The sequence below is a fragment of the Monocercomonoides exilis genome, assembly GCF_001643675.1.
Source record: "Monocercomonoides exilis strain PA203 chromosome Unknown scaffold45-810774, whole genome shotgun sequence".
Classification (NCBI taxonomy): domain Eukaryota; phylum Preaxostyla; order Oxymonadida; family Polymastigidae; genus Monocercomonoides; species Monocercomonoides exilis.
In genome coordinates, this window is record NW_027150590.1 from 416,811 (window position 1) to 432,500 (window position 15,690).

Here is a 15,690-nt window from a genome sequence, read left to right on the forward strand (position 1 = left end):
AAGGAAGTTTGAGAAGAATGATCATCATAAAAGATATAGGTTTGCCACTTTTTTCAATGTTCTTTTTCATGGATTATTATTTTTGTTGAAATTAGAATATTTTTTCAGGTATATTTACTGCGAATATATGCCTATAGAATATGGAAAAAGAGGATATAAAATGCATTAAAGAAATCAGGAAATAATAATTGAAGGGGCGCATATGGAAATGAGCAGGTGCAAAATATAAATGAAATGAAAAGAAGATTTTTTTTTTTTAGGCTTTGGAATACATATAGGACGAATCATGTTAAAAGCCGAAAATGAGATCAAGGAATTGATGATGTGGCAAAAGAAGAAATTTAGCAAATAATTGAGAAGAAGATATTTTTGTGGAAGTTCGATTGAAAGAGAAAATTTGAATAAGGCGAAGAAAGAATGGAAGGGGAAAATCATAGATATGATTTTTTAGAGACATTTGAAGAAAAGTTGGAAAAAGGAAGAAGATGAGATATTTTTTTGTGAGGGAGTCATTGAACCCGTCGGTTGAGTTAAATCAAATTTTATTGGAGAATTATGATAATTGTTGTTCAGTGTGTGGAATGAGGGGGAGTGTGGTTGTGGTGAGGGGATGTGGTGTGGAGATGGGGAGAGGCAAGGAGGCAGGGGTGTTTGAGCTGGGCGGGTGCAGAGGGGTGTTTTGGAACATCACGCTGAGAGGGGTTGGAAGTGGAGGAAATGTGTGTGGGAGACTGTTTGGGGGAGAGGGGAGGATGGGGCAGAAGATGAGTGAGAGAGAAGGTGGGGGAGGAAGAGGAAGAGTCGGATGGGGAAGAGGAGGAGGTAGAGGTAAAGGAGGAGAGAGAGGAGGACAAGGAGGAGGCGGAGGAAGAAGAGGTGGAGAAGGAAGAGAAGAAGGAAGAGAAGAAGAAAGCGGAGGAGGAGGGAGTGTATTGGTGAGTGGGTCGGATTTCTCATCTTTTTGTGTGTCTTCAGCCCCGTTTCTGGCGCCTCCCCTGACACGCCTTGTATCTCTTTCCAAACTGACCTTCTTCAACATCTCCACAAATCCATCGAAAACAACACATCTGGGTGAAGGGCCGAGCCAAACATCATTTCTGATGAGTGGGTGCTCATTTTCATCGGTGTGGGATGTGTATGATGGGGGCATTGTACCCTCACTGAACAGCCCCTCATCATCCTTGTCTGCCTCAAATACCTCATTTACCAGGTGCTATCGCTCTCAGAATGTTGAAGTCAATGGGAGTGAGGGGAATCCATCGAAACCAGCGAGACAGCAGATAACAGACAATGGGGCAAATTCGTTCACCTGGTGTGTGTGGAATGGCTCAAATACAACTGGAACGTCATCTTCTACGGCTGATAGGGCTTCGAATGGAGGTGCAATTAATATGTATAATCTGGCAGCTGGGACACTTTCAGTGAAATTTTGTTCGTTCAATGACTGCTATGCATATGCTTATGGTGGAGGAATTTTTTGCGTTTCAATAAATTCCATCAAGATTGAGAACAATTCGTTCAATGCATGTACCGCAAAAAATGATTACGGAGGAGGAATGTATGCCAGATCTATTTCGTCATGTGTCAGGATTAGCGGTTGCGAGTTCCAGAAATGCAAAGCAAGTGGTGCTGGAGGAGGGCTTTATCTTTATACTTTTAATGTTTCTGAAACTGCCTGTATTGGAACAGAAAATGGGAAAGGCGAGAGCGCTTGTGTGTTTGAGTGCTCATTCACTTCGTGTTCTCTAACAAGTCAATATGGCGGAGGGATGTTTTGTCAAAATGTTCCAGCTGCATTCAAAATGAGGAGTCTCCAATTTATTTCGTGCTCAGCAGTGTCAGTTGGTGGAGGATTGGATTTCAGGCCATATCAATCAACAGCTCCAGGCAACAACATTTATTGCTATTTCTTCTTCTTCCATGATTGTAGATGCACAACAACTTCCACTCCATATGGCCACGATGTGTATTTTGAAGATCGATACAATCTCTTTTCATCGAACAACCCATTCTATGAATCGTACACAACGAACAGCAATGATAAGAGAGTGTACTACCAATATTATAACGGAAACAATTGGGTGTATCAGGAAACACAAAAGAAGGGCTGGCTGAAGGAGGGGATGAAAGATAGATATGTTGGGGTGAGTGGAAATGATGCGAGCAATCTGTGTGGGATGAGTGAGGCAGCACCGTGCAAGACAGTGGGGCATGCAGTGGGGTCGAGCATGGCACAGCTGAGCTCGACAATCACTTTGCTGGGTGGGAGGCATGTGAGCGAAGAGAAGACGATCAGTGTTGGGGAAAAGAAGATTTCTGTTTTGGGGAGAGGGAAGGCAGTGAGTGTGATTGGAACAAGTGCGCTTTCGACCTCTTCGACAACGCTGTTCAGCATATCATCTGGCCAACTGGAGGTGGGGCATGTGGGGATCGATCACAACGCGACAAGAAGCCCATCGCCGAGTGTGTTTGTGGTGTCACTGGGGAGCGGGATTCTTTTGCTGGAGGATGTTTTGATCGACTCTTCGAAATCAGGAGGGAGTGTTATATCAGCATCTGTGTTTGAAGTGGCACCGAGGCAGCTGAAGACGATTGATGTGGAGATAAAAAATATGAAAGTGAGCCAACTTCTGATAATCGAGCCATCATCAGCAGGACAACATTGGGAGAATATTATTTGTTGTTTATTTTATTTTGAGTTCATGGCACACTGACTGAAGAGAAAGAGAAAATAGAAATTCTGAGATTAACTTTTTATTATTTTTTTTTGTTGAAATGAAATATGATGAAGTGTTATTTTTTTTTATTGAGAGTGCATTCTCTTTACGGAAACGGTTTATTTTTTTATGAAAATGATTTGTAGCTAAATATTTTGTGGATGCATGAAAAGATGAAATAAATGAAAAAACCACCAAAAACAACGGCAAAATTGTTAATTATGAGTAAATACAAATATATGTTTTTTTTGAAGAAAATTTACCAAAAATATTTTTTTCGAGCCTTATGCTCAAAATTATTCTAAGTTTTTGAAAATAGCAAATAAAATATAAAAAAAAAAAAAAAAAAAAACGCTTATTATATAGAAAATTGATTTTGTCAACAATGAATATTTATTGGTCAATTTGGATTATAAATGGTTTGTTGTATTTCTTGTAACTGATCTATTATGAAATCATTCTTTCGTTCAAGCGAAAATCAAAATATAAATTTCAATGGGATTTTTGAAGCAAATATGTTTCCATTTAGGGCATCTTGATAAGACTTGTGTATTTTCTGATGCACTTCATTATTTCAAAATCCCATTGCAATTGAAAGAAAAATCACAATCAAACGAAATCTTGATTTCAAAATGATTATTCATATAAAAAATTTTTTGAGGTCTTGATTTTCAAAGTGAATGAAGTTTTCAACTGGATAAATTTTTGTGAATGCAAGATTCTTAATGGTTGTATAAAAGGATGATATTTTGCATTAGCTGATTTCAAAAAATCTTAAAAATTGGACTGAAGCTCGTCAGTGTTAATTCTTTGTTTTAAAGGCATTTTGTCAATTCAAATTTTTTAGAAAAAAAAATAATAAATGTGTTATTAATATTGAAACCATATTTTCTGCGCAAAAAATTCTGTTTGAATATTTCGTTTTGAGTTATTGTTTATGAACACAGAAAAGTGACATCTCCAATTTTTGAAAATCTCAACTAAATTTTTTTTCTACTATTTGATTTGAAAACGATCGATAAGCATTAAATGTTTGATTGTTAATTATTTGGCATATGACATTGAATTTCCATATTAATCAACACCCCGAAAAAAAGATATGATTTCAAAAAATAATCACCCATACAGATATCGCACAAAATACCGGACAAGATCTATATCTCAATAACCACAAAAAGAAAAATTCTGTTAATTTTCCACAAAATATATCTCATCAATGCAAACTCATTTGACATACAAGACTTTTTTAATAGCTTCATTTGTGCTCAGAAAAAATTATTTTTGTAATTTCGGGGAAATAGGATTTTGAGTTTCTCCGAGATTTTTTAAATTATTTTCTCAGGGCACAAATGAGGCTATTTTGAAAGTCTTGTTTATCAATTGAGTTTGTATCAATGAGATTTTTTCTGAGGAAAATTAACAGAAAATTTCTTCTTGTGGTTATTGAGATATATATCTTGTCCGGTATTTTGTGCGATGTCCGGTATTTTATACGATATCTGTATATCGAAATATTTTTTTGACACATAGATAAGTTTATGTCAGTTATTTTGTCATTATTGCAAAATACTTTTATCACGTCACAGAGGAATAATGTCAATACTCACATAGTTTCTTATATTTATTTTTAAATGAATGGTCGTAGCTAGGCCTGGTTGACGGATTGAAAAATAGAAGGTTACATCATTCAACAGAATTTTTTCAAGTCAATTGGTTTTTTTCTCTATCTCTTAATTTTTGAGGCTATAAACATGTATTTTTTTGAAAAAATTGAATGGCTATTTTCAACAATGATTAGTAATGAATTTCATTTTTCCATTAAAGAAAGAACACTTAACCATAATTCTTGTAACGCTCAATATGAGAAAAATAATTTTGCAATTTCACGCTTGTAATATATGAAGGCTGATTGGTTTGCATAGAATTGTATTTGCCGATTATCAATAAATGTTTTTCTTTTTGTGAATCAGTGGAAATTTTCTAAAATAAACAAATAGTGGAATATCTTATTATCCTTGATGAATATCGAGTTTGTTCAACGAATTCATAAAGAAAGTCCACAGGAAGAAGAGACGTTAAAGTGAAAATGGAGAATCAGATGATGAAACATTCGAAAACAGAAGGAATAATGAATTTTTATTGGAGGGAAACAGTTGCCAACGGAATATAAAGCAGAAAATTGCTTATAAAAATGTTTAGAAGGTTTGTTGTTGTTGTTTATCTTGAAGTGATTAATTTTTTCCCCTTCAGGCTGTTGAAAGAGCTCGGGATTTGATGGCTTTGAAGAAGAAGAAGAAAAGTTTTGAAGAAAAAATTGGACAGACAGATGAAATGCGAGATATTACGAAGATGCCTGGAGTTGGGCTTTGATGATGAATAATTTTTGAGGAAAGAAGATTTTTTGTGAAAGAAGGAGAAGCGAAAAAAGGAGAGATTGAATGAAAAAGGGATTCACATTTGTTTCCTATTTTTTGTTGGCGAGGGGGGATAATTGAGCTGAAAGTGAAAAAGATTCAGAGGTGTCTCCTCAACAGAAGACAAAATCCTGAAGAGGAGAATTACAACGAATTTCTCCGTTGATGATAATTGAAACTTTTGTTCTCAACTTTCAACCTTCAATCAACTCATTCATTCAACACCTTCAAAATCTTCATCAAATTATCACAACATTTCACACGCTTCTTCTTCTTCTTTTTCTTCTTCTTCATTCACATCATCTGAATGAATTTCTTCATATTTGATATCTGCATCAGAGGTCATGAATGAAATGAAGAAGAAACGGAGAAATTATTCATCCAAAGGAAGTTTTCATAAATTTTAATTAGAATAAGAAGAATGAAAGACGAGGCGAAAGAGAAAGAGAAAGAGAATGAAGAGCGTGTTTTGAGAGGAGAACTGGAAAGGAAATAGAATAGAGAAAATGTGAGAGGGTTTTTTGAATGAAAGGAAGAAGATGATAATGAATACGAAGATGAAGAAGAACATGAAGCTGGTTGAGAGCCAGCCACCAACTGCGAAAGGTACTTAACAGAGCAAAAAGAAGAGCAATGCTGCCAGGGAAACTCAAACGAGATAGGAGGAGCTAAGTCCATGCCACATTACTCAGAAAACCGCTTTGCATCACTTTCAACTACCTTCTGTCTTCGGCAGCTTATTGTTTCAACATGGAACAATGAATGACTTTTATGCTTATTTGAGTTTGTGTCTGCTTCATTGGAACATGTGCAATCTTCACAATCCTTTTAATTGGCAAATGAATGTTCGACCTCTTCTTCTCTTTCTCTATCTCTTTCCCTCTCTGCATCGTCCATTCCAGCTTCTCCTTTTTCGCCTCTATTTCTCCATTCTTCATTCACTCTCTCAGCTGAATGTGCTCAAACGGATTAAAACCACAACAGAAGACAAGTGCAAAAAGGTTAAAAAGCAACAGGAAAGTGACAAACTGAAGAATTGTGTGGAGAAAACAACAAATACGAAGAAGAATACGAAGAGGAAGGAGAAGAAGATGTGGAGGAGCTGGCTGTTTGTGGGAAAGCATCAGGAAAGAGATGGGAATGAGCACAAGGCGATCCAACAACCGACGAATAAGATGAAGAAGCCAATGGAGATATGGAATTATAATTGGAGAGAGAAGGCGACAGATCTGAAATAGCAGAAGAAGAGAAAGAAAAAGACATGCAAAAGGGTGAAGAGGCAGAGAAAAGAGGATAAGATTCATCAGAATTCCTGTTTTGAACAATCTCATCAATTGGAGTGGAAGCATTGAAGAAGAGAGAAGAGCCAAGGCTTGACAGATCAGAGCTGCATTTTGCGAGTGTGTCGCGGCCGATCCAAAAGGCAGCTGAAACGCACCGCTTTGGAATTCGACTGATGAACTGAGAAGAAACGAAACGGAAGAGGAAAAAGATAAAGAAGAAGACAATGATAATGATGGCGATGACAATTTATCACTTGAGTCATTCTGCTTTTTCATTTCTTCTTTTTCTCCAACACTTCCTTCTTCATCTGTTGTCGTGCTTTCATCCGTTCCATTGGGAATGATGTCTGACATGATGAGTGCTGCCTCCAAAAGCGACAGGTCGTCTTTGCCGAGAGAGAAGCAGTAGTCGATGGTGAACAGCACGGCATCTCTTAGCTGATCGCATGAAATGAGATGGATGACTAGCTGTGGGATGAGGGGAAACGTAGCAACGATCGGTTGAGTGGATGTGTGAAAGGACAATAGCTCCGTTGGGGAAGAAGAAAGTTAAAAAGAAGAAGATGGCGAAGAAGGAAAAGATGCTGAAATAGAATAGGAAATATCTGTGAAGCGTTAAAATAAAATTGAAAAATCAGCAAGCAAGAATGGAATTCAGAAGGCATAGAGATGTGCGCAAAGCCGTGGAGAAGACAGAATGCAAGGCAAACAGGATATGTTGGAAGTTATGACAACGTTTCGAACGTTTTCACACAACAGAAGTGAGATTAGAGTGAAAGAGAAAGAAAATCAATTCATTTTTTTTTTCTCGTTAACGTTCATAATGAATATTGCATTCAGTTTCCTCATTCAGATGTTCTTCTTTTTATTTGCTCATTGATATTAACGCTTCACAAGAACGATTTTAAATATGCAGTATATTCATGAAAATGTTGATTGATATTTTTATGAAAATCAAAAAAGAAAATTGATGATTTATTGTTTTTTTAAAGAATTTATTGAAAGTCTTGTGAAATGAAAATACTTTTGTGAAAATGCTAAATAGTCAAAAGAGCATTTAAAGCTTTTAATGATAGGGAATGCCTTCTGTCACCAGAGATCCTTTTCATTCTTGAAAAAATACGTTCGCAGCTTGCTTCGCTGCATGGAGACGAAACTAATGAAAAACAGATGTTTGAGAAAATTGTTTGAATAAGTTCTTTCTTCGTGATCTCTGCGTAGAATTTTTGTGTGTCGTCTTCAAATATTAAGCTTGGTGCTTCATTCAAAAAATCCAGAAACAGTTTGAAACATAAATCCCTGATCTCTTTTGATTGATTTGATTATACTGTTGCAAAGTGTCTTTCAAATCTTTGTCTAATTCGTGTTTCTTAGTAAAATCATATGGAACATACCACTTAATTACAAACTTCTTTCTCTTTTCTGGTTCCAGACGGGAAATCAAACTAATCTTCTGGTTTGAAAACAGCACCTCCACATCATCTGTGCCATATTCTATTTCATCTGTTCCGTCTTCCATTGAATCTTCAAGTGAGTCATGAGAATTATCAAAGAAAAATGTGATGTGAGAATATGTCAAACATTTCGAAGAAAAACAATCAAAAGAAGAAGAGCAGGAGGAAGTTGTTGAAGGAAACGAAAAAGACTCATGAATGCTTTCATCTTTTTTCTTTTCTCTTTATTTTGTTAATCCGGTCATTTGAAGATACACTTTAAAGTGTGTTTTAGCTATTCAAAGTGAATAAATCAATCAAAAAACGATGCATTTAATACGTTTATCCATAAAGGCATTCTGAAATACACTCAAATGATTATAACATTCAATTATGTTGGGTGTTAACACAAAAATTTGACAAAGTCAAAAAATGATCGACCAGTCTGTGACTTAGGCAATTTCAAAAAGAATTGATCCGGTCAAAACCCATTAACATGTTCTTCATTTCAAAAAAAAGTGTTGATTATTTTATGTTCTATTTAAATTTTTCATTTTCCTTTGATTTTATTAAGTGTGTGAACGATAAACTGTTAAACTTTAGAATAATTTGGATGAGATATATATGTTTTTTGACTTCAAGAATTTTTAAAGTCAGTCAAAAGCAGATTTCCTAAAGACAAAAGTCTTAAGTCACCCAGGCTTAGTCGTAGCTAGAGCATGTTGAAAAAATTATGCTGTAAATAAAAAAATAACAACCAACAAAATTTTTATATTTTCAGAAAAAAATACTAATTGACAAATGTTAATCAGTTTTTCATTATATTTTTTCCTTTCAAGTAATACGATTTTGTACAAAAAACTCGAATTTTTTTGTTAAGACTCAAAAAGATGGTTAAAGTTTTTTTTGGAATTTCTCCGTCAAAACTTTTATAATGGGATGCTTTTTGATTGAATTTTTTTCTTTATCATGTCTTTAAATCAGCTTCGTGTTCTTGTTGTCTATTTCACAAGAACAGCCAATACCAAAAAAGTTTGTTGTTAAATTTTGTTTGTATGAATTTAAAAAGAGAATTTTTGTTTTCAGGTGTGCGATTTGGTGCAGGGAGAATTTTTGAAACTTGGAATAACTGTTTGAAATTTTTATAAATATGAAGTTGTATATTCCAGATTTTAATATTTAGCCAATAATAGAATCAGTGAATTACAAAGATTCGAAGCCTGGAGCTTGGCAATATATAAAACATGTTGTGAAAGCTGGAGTTGGTTCAAAATACACTCTTGATGCTCAACCAACAAATGACGCCTCACAATTTGATATTGTCATTTTCGGTGCTCCTGTTTGGGATTGGAGCTTTGCTCCTCCAATTTTGGTACAAAAATTTTTTTTGAAATCATTTATTAAAATCTGCATTTTTTAAAAAGGAATGGATGAAAATGTCAAAATTCAATCGTGATCGAACTTCATTTGGGTTATTCATTCAAAGTTTGTTTTTCGTCAATTTTATTTACAATAGAATACCTTTTTTTTAGTGGGGGGAAGCGGATTTGAAAAATGTGTCAAGCGTATGAAAAAATTCCTAATAATATTTATTCATTCAATTTTTGGGGGGAAAATCTTCTTTTGTTTTAGAAACAGAAAGTGAATTGAAGACAAAAGTGACATCATTTATTGCAACGAAAGATGCAGAATTACGAAATTCTGAAGAATTGACAAAGAAAGTGAGTAATTTTGTCAATGAAATGCTAAGACTTCACGAACAAAGGCAATCATCTTCCGTTGTTTCACCTGATGAGGAAAAAAAATCTGCAACAGTTGAAAAAATTGAGAGCAAGCCTGAAAAGATAAATGATGAAGCAAAGGAGGATGAAGGAAAAAGCAATTGAATGAAAATTTTAAAGAAGTTTAGGGGAATTTGAAAGCAAAAGAATGAAAACAAGATTTTTATAAATATACATTATTAACTTTATTTAGATTATTTTGATGCGTTTTCTATTCTATTTTCTTTCTTTCTTTCTTTCTTTCTTTCTTTTTATTAATTTTCGTTAGTTTTATTTCACTTTTTATTTTTGTAGATAAATGTGGTATTTTTTTTTTTTTTATTTTTTTGAAAGTTGATCAATGGTTATCATTAGAAGTGAAGAATTATCGAATTTTTTTAAATGAAAAGTGGTCTGATACAAATTTTATTTGAAATCTAATAATTCCAAGGAAAATGAAAGCTTCCAGTATATGGCATACAGAATATGACAAATATTTGTAGATTACCAAATTGATTCAATTTTTGAATGACAAACAAAAAATATCTTTGCTTGTAAAAAATGACTCAAAAGATTCTCCATTTGCATTAGAAAAGAAAGAAATAAAAACACAAGGAAATAGCACATCATCATAAATTACTGTTATAATCATGCAAAAAAAAAGTTTAATTATTAAACTATAATTTATAAAATATTTATATATATAAGAATATACATCAAACAAGAAAACGCAAGAAATCATGAATGAAGGTATCCAATTTAGAATTAAAAATTTGAATAGTCCAACTTGTCCAATTTTGCTTGAAAATTCGTCTAAGTTTCATAAAAACATAATATTTACTTGTGAAAATGGAACAATATTCAAAAATAAAAATAAAAATAAATGAAAAAATTCAAACATTGAATAAATATTTTATCATATTCCTTTTTGAATAACATGGAATCTGTTCAATCACTTTGTGCTCCTAATCATAAGCAACAACTGCGTTTCATTAAAATCAATAAAAAAAAATGTGATAGCTTTTTATTTTTTGAAAAATTAATTTGATAATACCTGAATTCCGCTAATGATTATTAAGAACAATAAAACAAGTACAACAACTGGCAGATAAACATTAATTGCCATTGAACAGCTGATTTTTGCGTGGATTAAATTTGAATCCATCATTTTCATATCATTATTACAGACATAATGATCATGAAATAAAAATTAGAAAAAAAATCACATTGTTATCCTTCAATGAATCAAAATTGCAAACCTTGGGTAGCTTCCTTTTTTTATTAATGTCCAACAAAGCCTCTTGGGCGTAAATTTTTTAGGCAAATCTGGCTTGTATATATTGAGGCATTCACAGACATGGTGCCAGCTATTGCATTTTGTCCATGATAGTTTTCTGTGAAGAAATGTCTGACTCGCGGATTCAATTGCCTTATCCCATTGCCCAGGAATAGAATGACTTTCGTAGATTAAATTTTCCTGTTGTTCAATGTCATCCATCTCATTTTCTTTTGGTTCTTTTGATTCTTTTGGCTTTTCATAAAACCTCCAAACTCTTTTTCATTAAAAATTATCATAAAAATAAAATAAAGCAAAAATATCAAAAAAAAAAATGTTAAACGGCAGCTAAAAATTTGCTCAAACTTTAGTACTCTTCCATATTTCATTCGATGGATCTGAATTTATAAAAATACAGCTTCAAAAAATTTTCTTGTTCAATAAAAAATCTAACAAAACTCCAATTTTGTTTGTCTCTTGAAAATCCCAAATCCTTCCAACACTATCGCAAATTCCAACATGTCCCAAAAAAGGCAAAATCCAAGATAAAAATGGTACTGCGTTCCAAACAACAGCAAATGGAAATCTATCTTTATCCATATCTTCGTTCATCAAAAACTCTTTCAGAGTTTCTGGTTCGCGGAGAGGATCTTCCTGCGTCGCTTCGACCTTTTGCTCTTGTGGTGTTTCTTCCTCAATTGAAGTCATAATACTTATTACGGGTTTGATGAATAATACTATAATTAAATTATTTTGAATTTTTGTATTTTTAAATGCGAATTTTCACATGTATACTAATGTTTGCATTATGAACTATAAAAGCAACAAATTGAATCAATTATTATTGATTTGAATTTGAAGACATGTTTGCGCTTCATATTTTGTGTAAAATTCTTATATCTTTTTTCATTATTCGAATTTTAATTAACAGGCAAAGTAATCAAGAATGCAAGGATGGAGTTTGCAAAAAGAGAGAGTGCAAAGAAGGAGAATGCCACGAAAAAGAATGTTCAAAAAGCGAAAATCAAACGTCTTCGTGCCCTGAATGCCAAAAAATGCATTCGACCTGTCCAGAATGCAAAGATAAAAAGAGTTCATGTCCAGAATGCCAAAAGTCCAAATCATCTTGCCCCGAATGTGAAGCAAAGAAGCATATGACACATCCTGAGAGATGTGGAGTTGGCAGAAGCTAAACTTATCACAGTCTTATTTAGTAACACTTGCTGATAAATATTTTCCATTTGTTTATATTGAATTGAATAATTGTTCAATATATAAATATTTAGTATTCAATAATTAACATTTTTAACCTGAAAAGTATATTTATATTTTTTTTTTTATGAAATGAAAATTAATCTTAAAAAATGTTTGATGGACTTAAAAAGCGAAAAAAACTTTTGCAATTTGAAATTTGAAATCACAAAACTAAACATAAACCTTCATTAAGGTGAAGGTACCATTTTTATTTCACATATAAATTGAAAATTTAGAATAAAAAGGATTTAACCTTTTTTTTTTCCAATTCATTCAGTTTCTGAAAGCGAATCAAAAGAAGAAAACCAATATGTTATAAAACAAAAGGGAAGAAAAAAACTTTTTTGAAGATAAATAGCTTTTTATGCAAAAAATTGTCACATTCGAGAATTTCTTATTGAAAAAATGATTCTTTTTTTTAATTGAATTTTTATTCAAAAAAAAAAAATAATCTTTGTTAATAAGAAAAACAAATCCAAAGAGAAAATTGTATAGTTTTTTTTAAAATCAACAAAAAAAAAAAAAAAAACGATGATTTGATTTTTAGGTTAAAACTATTCTCTTTCCAAATAAAAACTTCAGAATTAACAAAAAGGAAAAAAAAAAAAAGATAACTATGATCAACAAATTTCTAAGTATTTCTTGAAGTGTACAGCGGGTAGTTCGGCTCTGAAGGCTGAGACGGGTGCGGGCGGCGGGCAGATGTGCGGGCAGACGAAGCAGAGAAAGAGAGCGAGTTTCTGGCAGTCGCAGAGCCCTGTGCAGAGCGAGGTGTTGCCGGCACGAAGGCCGGAGAAATGCGAAATTCGGAGAAATAAGAAGAGGAGAGAGGGAGGGCGGAAGGGCGGGGGAAAGGGGTGGAAGGAGAGGAGCAGGGAGAGAGGAGGGCAGAAGAAGGAGGGAGGCGAGCGCTCATTGGAGAAGAGGAGCGAGAGGAAGGAGAGGAAGAAGAAGGAGAAGGTGAAGATGAACTGGAAGAGGAGGAGGAGGAAGAGGAAGAAAAAGAAGAAAAAGGTAAAGTAGAAGATAAAGGAATTGTCGTTGTTGTTGAAGAAGAAGAAGAAGAAGAAGAAGAATCGACAGAATTAGGATGAAATGGGGTGCGGGTGTTGCGAGTGGTGAGGGGAGGAAGCTGAGAACGGCGGTTGGGGGAAGGACGAGCAGAAATTGGGTGTGTTGGTTGAGAAGAAGGAGAAGAGGAAAAAGAAGAAGAGGAAGAGGAAGAGGAAGAAGAAGAAGAATTAATTGGAGAAGAAGAAGGAGGAGAAGAAGAAGATGATGATGATGAAGCATCGCCATAAGAAGAAGTTTTCAGATGAAGAAGAGGAATCGAGGGATTACTTGTTCGGCTGGAAGAAGAGGAAGAGGAAGAAGAAGAAGAAGAAGAAGAAGAAGAAGAAGAAGAATTTTTCATTTCAGATGGAGTAAGCTTATTTGAGTTTTGTTGCTTGCTGAAACGAGAAGAAGCGAATGAAGATGGATTCTTCTCAAACACATTCAAAAACCCTTCTTTTTCTCCTTCTTCTTCCTTCTCTTTCTCTTCCTTCTCTTTCTCTCCTTCTTCTTTCTCTTTCTCCTCCTTCTCCTTCCTCTCCTCCTTCTCCCTCTCCCTCCTCCTCATCTCCTCCATCTCCCTCCTCCACACCTCCTCCACTTCTCTGTGCCGCTCCCTCTCCCTCTCCCTCTCCCTCTCTGCTTTCTCCACCTCTGCCTTCATCCTCTCGATCTCCACCATCGCTTCTCTATTCCTCTCCTCCATCTCCACCTCCAGCGCCCCGCACCTGTCCCCCATCACCCGGCTCTGCTCCACCATTTTCGCCAGCTTTTCTTTCTCTCCCTTCTCCACCCTCAGCAAAACAGCATTCGTTTGCTCCCTCGCCGCTGTTAATGCCATCTTCAACCTTTTGATCTCCATCAAAAGCTTCGAATTCTCAAAGGAAAGCATCGAAATCTGCGCATCTTTGTTCATCTTGTCCCTTCTCCGCTCGCTCGCCAGATTTGACATGCATGTCAAATCGGAGTTTTCGGCCCTTAACCGAATGGCTTCTTCTTTCAACTTCGCTATTTCTCCGTGGAGAATTACGATTTCATCGTCTTTCTCATCCAAAAGCCTCAAAAGCTCAAATTTGTCCTTTTTCATGTCTCTTTTCTTTCTTTCTCTCTCTTCTTTCCTCTCTTTCTTCTTCTCCTCCCTCTTTCTTGCCAGTTCTTCTTTCTTCGCCTTCATTTGTCTTATTTCTTCTTTTCTTTCTTTTTGTCTTTCTTTGCTCTTCATCTTTTGCTTCTCAAAATCAAATCCATTTTTCATTCCTTTCTTCCCTTTCTTATTCTTCCCTTTCTCTTTCTCCTTCCCTGTCTCTTTCTCTTTCTCCCCTTCTTCTCCTTCTCCTTCTTCTTCTCTTTCTTCTTCTTCTCTCTCTTTCTCCTTCTCCTTCTCTTCCTCCTCCTCAGCCAGCCTCACTTTCTCCTCGAGTTCTGCCTCCAACTCCCAGTCTTCCACTTCTTCGTCGATTCCCTCCTCTTTCATCCTCTCCCTCATCATCATCATCACACTTTCCTTTTGCCTTAGCTGTGAATGCGCTGCGTTGAGAAGAGAAGGAGAAAGAAGGAAGGGGAAAGAAGAGGAAGAGGAAGAAGAAGAAGGAAGAGAAGAAGAAGAAGAATGAGAAGAAGAAGAAGAAGGGTAGAGAGAAGGAGGAGAAGGAGGGGTGGATGAATGAGAGGAAGAAGGTTTAGAAGAAAGGGTGATGTCTATGAGAAGGGAATAAATAGGAAAAGTGAGTGTGTGTGGGTGGATGAGAGCGAATAATAAAAGAAGGAGAAGGAGAAGAAGAGAAGAGGGAAGAAAAAAGGTCAAAAAAAAAAAGAAAAGAAAGAAAGAAATAATAAATAGACAGATGAACAGACAAATAAATAAAGAAAAGAAAAGAAACATTGCAACATAAATTAAAATTACATTATTTTGAATTCAAAAATTAAAAATTAAAATTTTTCCTCTTTCGTTTTCTTTTTCTCATTTTCTCTCTCTCTCTCTCTCTCTCTCTCTCTCTCTCTCTCTCTCTCTCTCTCTCTTTCTCTTCATCCATTCCATTCTAAACTGTTAACACACCAAATGGATCCTTCATCATAGGCAATGGAATTAACTCACTTATTTCATCCGAAGAAGAAGAAGAAGAAGAAGAGTTTTTATTCCCTTCTCCCAAATACAAAGGCAACGAATAATTTCTGTCATGTTTCGTGTGTTTCTGTGGTTGCGAATAAAAAGCCAGCATTTTTCTTTCTCTCTCTTCTTTCTTCCTCCTCCTCTCCTCTTCTTCTCGTCTCTGCCTCTCCATCTCAAAATACATTCCTTTCGATGCGATTCTTTCTTTTCTTTCTCTCTCTTCCTCTTCTTTCGCCTTCTCCATCAAATATATCGCATTCATCCTCTTCTTCTCCCTCTCTTTGCTTTCTTTCTCCCTCTTCTCCCTCAACTCCCTCATCTTCTTCTCCTTCTCTTTCTCTTTCTCTTTCCTCTTCCTCTCTTCATCTTCTTCTCCTTCTCCTTCTCCTC

General features: G+C 35.1%; 5 protein-coding genes across 5 annotated transcripts in view; 3 read left to right on the top strand and 2 right to left on the bottom strand.

The window, feature by feature from the left end:
* Window positions 1-581: 581 nt before the first annotated feature.
* Window positions 582-2,714, top strand: MONOS_8061 (uncharacterized protein; the record flags this gene model as incomplete). Its single annotated transcript, XM_067878441.1, has 1 exon — window positions 582-2,714. The coding sequence occupies one exon, from the start codon at window positions 582-584 to the stop codon at window positions 2,712-2,714; it is 2,133 nt and encodes a 710-aa protein (XP_067721766.1).
* A 6,102-nt stretch (window positions 2,715-8,816) lies between these two features.
* On the top strand, window positions 8,817-10,270 carry MONOS_8062 (uncharacterized protein; the record flags this gene model as incomplete). The annotated part of the gene is made up of 6 exons (XM_067878442.1): window positions 8,817-8,879; window positions 8,934-8,978; window positions 9,031-9,219; window positions 9,272-9,332; window positions 9,380-9,412; window positions 9,480-10,270. The coding sequence occupies 6 exons, from the start codon at window positions 8,817-8,819 to the stop codon at window positions 9,731-9,733; spliced, it is 645 nt and encodes a 214-aa protein (XP_067721767.1). The 3' UTR covers window positions 9,734-10,270.
* MONOS_8063 (putative Protein of unknown function (DUF778)) lies at window positions 10,104-11,600 on the bottom strand. Its single transcript, XM_067878443.1, has 6 exons — window positions 11,343-11,600; window positions 11,250-11,281; window positions 10,867-11,160; window positions 10,662-10,740; window positions 10,507-10,589; window positions 10,104-10,447 (listed from the first exon to the last, which is right to left on the bottom strand). The coding sequence occupies exons 1-5, from the start codon at window positions 11,589-11,591 to the stop codon at window positions 10,560-10,562; spliced, it is 684 nt and encodes a 227-aa protein (XP_067721768.1). The 5' UTR covers window positions 11,592-11,600; the 3' UTR covers window positions 10,104-10,447; window positions 10,507-10,559.
* Window positions 11,601-11,723: 123 nt separating this feature from the next.
* MONOS_18676 (uncharacterized protein) lies at window positions 11,724-12,200 on the top strand. Its single transcript, XM_067871717.1, has 2 exons — window positions 11,724-11,748; window positions 11,815-12,200. Coding segments are annotated over exons 1-2 (264 nt in total). The 5' UTR covers window positions 11,724-11,746; the 3' UTR covers window positions 12,077-12,200.
* Window positions 12,201-12,527: 327 nt separating this feature from the next.
* MONOS_8064fu14891fu14892fu14893 (uncharacterized protein) overlaps window positions 12,528-15,690 on the bottom strand; it is a gene marked incomplete at its 5' end in the record, with an annotated part of 8,638 nt that continues 5,475 nt past the window's right edge. The window contains 2 exons of the mRNA XM_067878444.1: window positions 12,528-14,888; window positions 15,247-15,690. The exon at window positions 15,247-15,690 is cut by the window's right edge and continues 409 nt beyond it. Of these exons, the coding sequence (XP_067721770.1) occupies window positions 12,769-14,888; window positions 15,247-15,690 (2,564 nt within the window). The 3' untranslated portion in view covers window positions 12,528-12,768. The remainder of the gene's footprint in view (window positions 14,889-15,246) is intronic.

Coding starts and splice junctions, on each gene's coding strand:
- MONOS_8063 (XM_067878443.1), bottom strand. CDS start 11,591: ATGACTTCAATTGAGGAAGAAACACCACAAGAGCAAAAGGTCGAAGCG. Junction 11,282..11,342: donor AAGAGACAAACAAAATTGGA/GTTTTGTTAGAT, acceptor TTATAAATTCAG/ATCCATCGAATGAAATATGG. Junction 11,161..11,249: donor AAATATGGAAGAGTACTAAA/GTTTGAGCAAAT, acceptor TTAATGAAAAAG/AGTTTGGAGGTTTTATGAAA.